The sequence below is a fragment of the Gnatocerus cornutus genome, chromosome 4 (assembly GCF_029298725.1).
Source record: "Gnatocerus cornutus isolate USDA-ARS CGAHR chromosome 4, icGnaCorn1.1, whole genome shotgun sequence".
NCBI classification, from domain to species: domain Eukaryota; kingdom Metazoa; phylum Arthropoda; class Insecta; order Coleoptera; family Tenebrionidae; genus Gnatocerus; species Gnatocerus cornutus.
In genome coordinates, this window is record NC_142236.1 from 18,791,844 (window position 1) to 18,801,121 (window position 9,278).

The 9,278-nt window shown below is 34.8% G+C and overlaps 1 protein-coding gene across 1 annotated transcript; it reads right to left on the reverse strand.

Moving 5' to 3' along the window:
• Window positions 1-5,898: 5,898 nt before the first annotated feature.
• LOC148176549 (uncharacterized) lies at window positions 5,899-9,278 on the reverse strand. Its single transcript, XM_088033977.1, has 5 exons — window positions 9,208-9,278; window positions 9,007-9,122; window positions 8,506-8,798; window positions 8,281-8,456; window positions 5,899-6,055 (listed from the first exon to the last, which is right to left on the reverse strand). The coding sequence occupies exons 2-5, from the start codon at window positions 9,067-9,069 to the stop codon at window positions 5,976-5,978; spliced, it is 612 nt and encodes a 203-aa protein (XP_087890103.1). The 5' UTR covers window positions 9,070-9,122; window positions 9,208-9,278; the 3' UTR covers window positions 5,899-5,975.

Sequence of the window (9,278 nt, forward strand, 5' to 3'; positions counted from 1 at the left end):
AGATTTGGATTACTTACCATTTCAGATTCCTTTGCCCCAGTTATTGTCGCCCAGATAAACATTCCGCGGCCGGCGCTTTTACATGCAAATTTCCACCGATTATTCTTCTTCTGTGGGTTCGTTTTCAATGTCATAAATCGTGTATTTGTTACCCGAAAATTTGATTTCTATTATTCCTGCTGCTACCTTCACTCTACTTGTACTTGGTCGCAGTTTACAAATTCTACCAAAATTACTAGCCGTCAGTCTTATTTCTCGTTCACAGTGCCACAAAACACTGTTTCTTTGATCCGGTGTGGCCAATGAAATATTTAAAACTTTTTCCGGTGTTTTCCGCAAGTCATTTAACAATATCATCTTCTTTTCCTCAAAATTAAATCCTTTTAATACCCAAAAAGGTAGAATTATAGTTTTCTATCCACGCCGACGGGTCGAAAACTGAAAACTTTTGTTATCAAATTCGGAATCAAGAATGGATCAAGAGTGGCAATAATTTTCTTGATTTTTAATTTGATAATGCACCCGCCTTCGCCCGAAAATTGAACTGCATTCATTAATAAAATTAGTTAAAAGTTAGTTGACCATAATTATGTCGCCACACAAAAGAAAATAATTACGTAGCAATAACCTTTATTGAGGGTTTAAAATTATTACACTGAAGGTCGTCTTTGCCTAAGGCGAAAGAAAAAGACAGACACCATTCCGAAATCGCTAAAATTTCAAAAGTTTAACAAAACTACAGCCGCCATAATTAATAAATTGAGTTTTTTCTTGCGCCAATCGGTTTGTTTTGAAAATGTGTAGCGTTGTTACTAAGTCAAATTTTAATAAAGAAAAATATAACTTTTTAAAATCGAAAAAAACTATTTATATCTATCTCATAGGGTAATAACTATCTCATAGGGTAACGTCACTACAATTTTTTGTGCTCTTTCAAACACAAAAAACCGCATCTAAATAGCTCTTTTCGTTTTTGTGCAATTTTGTACGAATTTTTACATTGAAACGCCCTATCTTTAAATATGGATAGCTCAACCTTAAATTATTATTATCTATTTCAACCTCTAATCGTAATGTAGCCCGATAAAATTGGGGTCAAAATATCACAAATTAATCGCTGAGTAGGGGAACGCGGGGTAATGGGAGCGATTGTATTGAATGAAAAGTTGGGCGATCGTAAGCACTCGATCGCTTCCGTCAACCATCGTCAAACTTCGCCCGAAAAACACGAGTCGTTAGCGCCATCCGTTAAGTCACGAAGAACGGTTGTGTGTTTTTCGCTCCATGCTTATAAAAAATTGCCGATTGCCAGCGCCAAGGTAAGCATGAAGTTATATTCTATATTTATTTTTTATTTGTGTTACAAATAGTTTATCGCATTAATAACTAAGATCTCATTTAAAGTATGTTTAGTTGAATTGAATTGAATGGCCCAATTTGAATTGAATTGAATTGAATGGCCCAATTTCCCAAAAAACGTTAAGTGTGCTCTCATTACCCGCATGTGTCGGGTAATAGGAGCGACAGACTTTTTTTTGTAAAATTGTTATTGGACCTTAATCTATGACTGTAATTTATTATATTTGTGATTGAAATATACTTAAATAATGAATGTAAGAGTTCCTAATTAAAAATGATAAGAATGTTAACAAACGTTGTTTTTATCAACATTTTCCCTTAGTAGGCTCTCATTACCCTGTTTTCCCCTAATCCCACATACGCAAGAGTGGCAATCTCAAACCATTGTCCACAGCCTCCGACTTTTAGCATAAAACCTTACTGTAAACCCAGATGACATATACCTAGTAAATTTTATGACCACATTATGAGAGAACCGGGCAGTCTAATCGTTGCGGTTGGCGACCATAAAAATAGGCGCACGCCTATTCAACCTTCGGTCTTCCCTCTACCTATAGTAAACCCAGTTGACATATACCTAGTAAATTTTATGGCCACATTATGAGAGGGCCGGGCAGTACTAATCCTTGCGATTAGAGACCATAAATGAGCACGAAATGAGTGCGGGCCTATTCAACCATCGGTCAACTCTCTACCTAGAACTTTGTCGGCTGCAGTTTTATTTCTATGGGTGGTTTGACTTAAGCCATAAAATGTTTACTAGGTATATGTCAACTGAGGTTACTATAAAAATTTGTCGGCTGCAGTTTACAACACCCAGTTTTATTTCTAAAGGATGGTTTGACTTAAGCCATAAAATGTTTACTAGGTGTAGGTATGTCATCTGTGCTTACTATAAAGTAGCTCCATGAAATTGGTATTTAAAAAATTACAAATAAATTGCTCATTAACCCTACGGATTGAATTTGATCTCACCAACCGTTAAAAAGGAACAAGCCGAGATTCTGTAAATTTTGTAAAAACGAGACTGCAGCACGGCGGTAGGTGCGTAAAAAAACTAAAAAATCTTCGGGTTAACTCTCATATCCGGCTTACTCTCACCAACTGTCGGAAGGCAAGGTTGTGATTGTTTAAACAAAATAAACAGTTTTTTATCTAGCAACCCAGAATGCATGTTGCGTATTGTAAATTGCATTCTAAAATTCTCTAGAAAATGAATGTACCTACTGCCATTGTGTTTTAGACTGTAGATGAAGTTCCACCATTTGTCAGAAATAACAGTTGGTTACATCTGAAAATACAGGGCAAACCCGAATAAAGTGCAGAGATTTCCACTACGTAGGTATGCTTTGGAAATTATCTTATCAGTATTTTTCTACCTACTAGAAATTTACGCAGTTTTTCGTAAGAATCGATCAGTTTATAATTATGGAAACGCACATTAATAAGATTCTACGGTAATAGGAATAGTTACACTAAGACTTAAGCTACTAATAAGTCGCTCCGCCATTTTGTCTATCATGCTGTCATGAAATAACGTTTAAAGTGAATCCCCTGTAAAATCTGCAAACCTACAATACAGAAGCTGTATGTTGGGTTGCCACAGAAAAAACTGCTCATTTTATTTAAAGTGAGTTCTAGCTTTTGCAATTTCTCACAGACCCGTTTATACTGGCAACAAGAAGATCTCACTTACCTACTAAATATTTACGTACTATTTTTCAAGTCGAGTATTAACTTTACTAAATTTTAAACTAATTAAGCAAAAGACTCAAATTTTAGAAACTTTTAATCTATGACACTTTTTTGTGCATATTTTAATTAGCCAAGAAATTGATTCAATAAGCAACAGTTTTGAACATCCAATCAATGAATAACCAAGTTACGTTCGTAGTGGTTGTTAGGGTGCGTTTTTTTATTAGAAAAACTCCTTTGATAAAGAGAATGTCAGCCAATCGCATTAATTTTTTTTTGGTGATTTTAATCACATTCTTCATTTTGTTATAAGGAAAGGGTGGATCTTTAAATACAGGGTGTTCAAAAAATGGCGGACCAACTATTCACTACGTGAATCTTCAGATAATAACTAAGAGCTAAATTAAGTTTTTTCAATTATTGAGTGCTTCGTTGGAAATCTACAGCCACTTAAAGGGGCGCTAATTATGGCACAAATTTTTCCTTATAATGAATTTAAGGTTTACAAAATTATACTAGAGTTCATGTTTTGCGTGATATTTACATACCTAAATGCCTTAAATGCCTTAAATGTTGATGCAAAACGTTATTTTGCACTTTTAAAATTAAGCTCAAAAGCGCAAAATTAATCTGGCAACATTTTACTTCAAGAATTCAGTAATTAATTGTTGCCTAGTGCCTGACAATGACAATTTTTTTAGAAAAGTCAAACATTTTTTAGGTGTCACAAACTAGAGGAGTTTATTTCTCTAATGATGTATAATTTTGCCGAATATACCGACACCTGAAGGAAACAGTCGAGAAGCAGTAAGGGGCAGTAAGGCTTGTGAATTTCCTAACAGGCAAATTCCCTCCAAGAATACTTTTCAACGAGTTTATCAACAGGTACGTGAGACGGGCCGATGGGAACCAAATTTATCAGCCTCCATGATGCTGACTATTCGCACACCAAGAAGAGAACAAATGGTTCTTGATCAACTTTGTGACTTTTACTGGTCAGGTGTTATCAAAATTATCAATGTTATCAATTACATGATTTATTAATAATTGTAACTACGAAAGTGTTGCTCTAGGTTCAAAATTATACTCCTAATAATTACCGAAAGAATTGAACACTGTTGCCGTTTTTCGCAATATTTAAAGTTATTTTGCTCCCTTACAAAGCTTCAAATAAAAATTTTAAACAGCATTTCCAATTTACGGCGTCTTAGAGTTTGACGTTCTTATCAGTTGGTCCGCTATTTTTTGAACACCCTGTCTGTACAGGTGTATTTGAAATGCATGTACAAAAAAAGTGTGGTAATTAGGTATTTATCACAAGTTAAGCCTCTTAATAGAGAAAAAGGTGTTAGTAAAAGTTTTTCGAGATAAAATTACACAAAAATTTCAATGCATTTGCTTGTGCGCACTGATTTAAAAGTGTACAAAAAATCGTGTTGCTGGTTGCTTAGGAAACAAGTTTTTTCAGGTGCGTTTTTTGCCAGTGGTGTAGAAAGTTCGTAGATTGGGGTTAATTTTACCTTGTCAATTTTCGATTTAAAAACTGGTTGTTCATAGTTCATACTCCTTCTGAAATAGCGCAGAACATGCATGTCAAAAACACCTTGTATACATTTTTAGTAGTATATTGTATAACATGTGTTGAAAATGGAAGATTTCACACGAGTTTTGCAATTAAGCAAACGAGTGTGAAATAGAATTTTCAACACGTGTTGTACACGATATTTTTCCGACGACCACAAAAATCGCAGAGTTAATATTTATTTTTTTTAATTAAAATTTATGGTTTACGCTCTTCCACTTGCTAATAACGGTGCAAAAACACGTCAAGTTATCTCTAGTCAAGTTAAAACTTAAAATGGCTTCGTTCGTCTTCGCGCTGAAATTGTTTGCAATTTTTAATTTTCACTACGAGAAAACTGTATGAAATGTGGCATATTTTATAGTGGTCGTCGAAAAAAGTGGTTTTTTTTGCTCTAGAAGTTTGTAATTCGGCACGATTAATAAGCATTACATCGTTAAAGAATGGAAATGGACCTGTCAATCATTTTCGACGCATCCACTATGTTTCGAGCGGTACATCGAAAAAGCAGGATTTTCAACTCTTGCGCTGTCTGTTTTGACCAGAAAGCGGTTCGGACAATCTAAGTTTCGCCTTTCAATCGACCAGTGCAAGTTTGCACAGAAAAATGCGACGCCAAATACAATTTGTATCTTTGGTTCAGGGAGATCAGTGGGTGGAAATCCAAAATTGCAGCTTCGCGAAGAGTTCAATTCTAGCAGCTCTAGTGCAATTTTTTTTTGTAGAAAATGTTTTGTTGTTATTCAGTTTTTAATGAAGAAAATTCAACAATTTTCCATCAATAAAAAAAAAGCTTTTCTTCACTGCTATCATCCAATCAGATAGCAACAAATTCTTACCTTCATTGTTACTATCCCATCAGTTATTTCAAGGAATTTCTAAATCAAGTTTACACTAAAAAAGCAAGTGACTAATTATGAATTTTTAAGTAAAGGAGAAGAGATGATAAAGAGATGCAACTACGCATTTTTCACGGTGCACCAGCGCGGGTTCATTGTCACAACTCTGCCGCTGCAAAACAATTCATATGAAACACTCAGTTTATTTTATCGTAATACAAAAATAATAGTAAAGGTCTTAAAAATCAATTAAATTTGTGCATCAGTACTGGAACAAAATCCTCCAAACCATGCAGATACTTGGCCCCAAAAGCTCTTGTACAAATTTTTATTTTGCTAACCTAACACGAACAAAAATATACCGAGGAAGCATTAAAAAACGCTGACCATAAATCCGTAATTTGGTACAATGAACAACGACCCTTAAAAATCACTTTTTTTGAACGATAGACTAAATACATACACTTAACTAAAGTATAAAACATTTTGTTTCTTCTTCATTATTTGTTGTAAGTAGGAACAGGGTTGATCAGCACCGACTCTTCATAAGAAGGTGGTTTGGCAGCAGATTCAGGTTGAACTAAAAACAAATTGACATTGACAATGACACCATTTTTTCACGTGAGTTTGATACTGTTATACAGCAGAAAAGTGGTACTTTTTGTCCAGCAATTTAATTGAAGTAGCAAGGCGAAGCGTAGCAGCCAGCTATGCATGTAGTTGTCATTGATGATTTATTGTGAAAAATATAGGTTTCAAAGAGTTTCAAAGTTAAGATCGTACAAGAGCGATAGGTACACAATGTATAAGTCTCAAATAGTAACAGTAGGGCCGGTTGCAGAAACACGGTTCACATTTTGATTTAAACTAGTTCAATTGATCCAGTTCAAATTTTGAACCTGGGTTAAACCTACCGTCGCGTTGCGCAAACAAAATTCACGTGAGGATTAATTGAACCGGTTCAAAACATTAAAACGGGAGATCTATCTTGTTTTATACGTCGATTTATTGTATTTCCCTGCGATTCCACGGTTGGGTTTCGTTGACGTTTAGAGATGTTATCTCTTGTGTAGAGCAGGGGTGTGTTCACAAAGTGAGACGTCTGTTGGAGCGTGTGACGTCAGAGTGATGTGATTAACACTCTGAGATTCACCAGAGTGTTGTTGCGTTTATGAACGGTTTCTGTCGTTATTTAAATGTTCGACAAATAGGTACATCACCTACATACAAAACGCAATTTTCGCGAAAATTCATTACAAAAACTATACCAAACTTCTGATATCGACATCTCGCTTATTTTTCGAGTAACCTTAAGTTCTTGTACAATCAGTGTACGCAGAATTTTCTGCAGATTCCAAATCTAGGGTTTAAATTCATATCGGACAACAAATAACTGAGTTACGGCCGATCAAAGTTTCGGAAAGTTGATTTTCATTTTTCCTTATTTTTCGTAATTTTTAAAGTTAAATATCTCGGAAACTATTTGAGATATTGAGATGCGGTTTGCGCCATTCTTTTTCTCGGCTCATTTTACGTTAGAAAATGTCAAAAGCCCAAAATTCGATAGTCGATTTTTCACGAAAAAAAATTCCGACTCAATCGATGAAAATTTTTCATTTTTTTTAATTTTTGGCCATAACCCGTAAACTATTTGTCCGATAGATCTTAAATTTGGCCAGTAGATAGATTTCGAGCTCCTCTTTCGACTGATGTATAATTCAATGCCATTAATCGTCGTTTTCATTTTGGAAACATTGATTGGAAATCACCCTAAAATGACGTTTTCAAAACAGTTTTTGGCCAATGCCTCGTTTATTTATTAAGCAAACTCAACAAATTTGGCTCTCATTTTACGCAGAATGTTACGCTGAATCCAAAAACATGAGAATTTTTAATTTTTTTTTCGTCAGTAAATAACTGAGTTATGGTCGTTTGAATTTTTGGGTTGTCGCCAGGGGGCCAAATTTTTGAAGGTTCAAAACAATTCGTGCTTGATATCTCGGAAACTATTTTAGATATTGAGATGCGGTTTACGCCATCGTTTTTCTCGCAATTTTTTACATAAGAAATAGTTCTTTGATTTTTCTAGAGTCGAAATTTGCAAATTTTTGCAAAAATTCATGACTAAAACTATGCCAAATTTCTGATATCGATATCTCGCTAATTTTTTAGAGTAAACTTAAGTTATTATACATATCTAAGTGTAAACGCAGAATTGTTGCGCTAAGTGAAATTTGTTATACTTATTTACTTTGTAAATTATTTATTTTTACAATAAAAATGTCTAAATAAAATATATTATAAAAATTTGTATTACATAACCTTTAATAAACAATTGTATTTTGAACTTGATTGATTAAAAACTGCACCAGAAACCTCTGAGGTATTGCAAAATCAATTATTACGCATAAAATGTAAAAATTTGCTTTTAATTTGTGTATTTTTTGTAATTTAAAAATTCACAAATCCAGCTGCCACTTTGAACACCGGATTATTCCACTTCTGAACCTGGCTTAGTTTAACACCGTGCTAACTTGTACTTGAACCGCTCAAAAATGTTGCAACGCAAAAATCATTTAAGCCTGGGTTAAGTCAGATTTGAACCGCTTCAAATTTTGAACCGTGTTTCTGCAACCGGCCCTTAGGTTAGTAATAGTTAGGTAGAAAAAGGATTTCTTTGACAACAAGCACTTTTCATTACTTATAACAACAATGTCGACTTAACTGTCTGAAAACGACTAAAAAATAGTGACTTTTGTGACGTTTGGAGAAAAAACTTTTTTTTGTTTTTTTTTTGGACCTCACCTTGTTGATTCGAGCTCGCTTCACTTTGTTGTTCATTTGTGTTATTTTCTTCAGCATCCGGAACAAGAACCAGAACTGACCTCTGGCACACTAGAACCTCCGGGTTCTTCCTGCAACACGCTCTGTACGACACATAACACACAATCTTTACAATGAATAGAACTAGAAAAACATATCTAAAACAGAAACAATGAAGACATTATGGAATTGTGCGTGTTTCTACACCTGTACGTTGACCATCTTAAAGAACTTCTACTAGAAGTATAAGAATCGCCGAATTTAATATTAAAATCCTGCAAACCACTGTAATTAAACTTGGGTACATCAAATTGGGACCAATTATAGATCTCAGGATGGAATGGTTCTGGAGTGGAAAAAATAGACCAATCGATCCATGAGATTCTTTGCTCATCAGTGAGCACAAATGGTGGGGGTTTCGAATCATCACTTGAGTCAGAGTAATCATCGATCAAATTCTGCCACTCTTGCGAGCTCATCCGTCCGTCCATGTCTGTGGGCTAAAAATGCCTATCGTAAAATTTTGCTGAATTTCAATTAGTGATTGAGTGAATTATTCATCCAGCTGTTACGAACGTACGTCATAATGTCAATCATTCTCCGACATCTGTCACCAATGTAATTAGGTGTTTCTTTGTCAAGTTCAGACACACGTTCGCAAATCGCCAGACGATACGATAAAAATTATTTTGATCACCCTGCACATACCTTTGCTGACGAAACTGCCACCATGCAAAAATACACTAGAGTTGATATTTTAGAGGAAAACATGGTGAAATGTGAAAAAGTGGACGCCACAAAATGGTAATGGAAATGATCGACAACTGAAATCAATTCTGGCTATTATTACGTATTATTGACTGTTAAAAAACTATTGAAAGAATGTCGTGATGAGTGTTAAAAACGTACCTTGAGATTGCTCTATACACAGCACCGGCAGCTTCGGGTTTCTGCTATCTGAGACTTCTATGTACAGTGGG

Coding starts and splice junctions, on each gene's coding strand:
- LOC148176549 (XM_088033977.1), bottom strand. CDS start 9,069: ATGTTTTCCTCTAAAATATCAACTCTAGTGTATTTTTGCATGGTGGCA. Junction 8,799..9,006: donor TGGCAGTTTCGTCAGCAAAG/GTATGTGCAGGG, acceptor AGGCATTTTTAG/CCCACAGACATGGACGGACG. Junction 8,457..8,505: donor TTAAGATGGTCAACGTACAG/GTGTAGAAACAC, acceptor TTTCTGTTTTAG/ATATGTTTTTCTAGTTCTAT.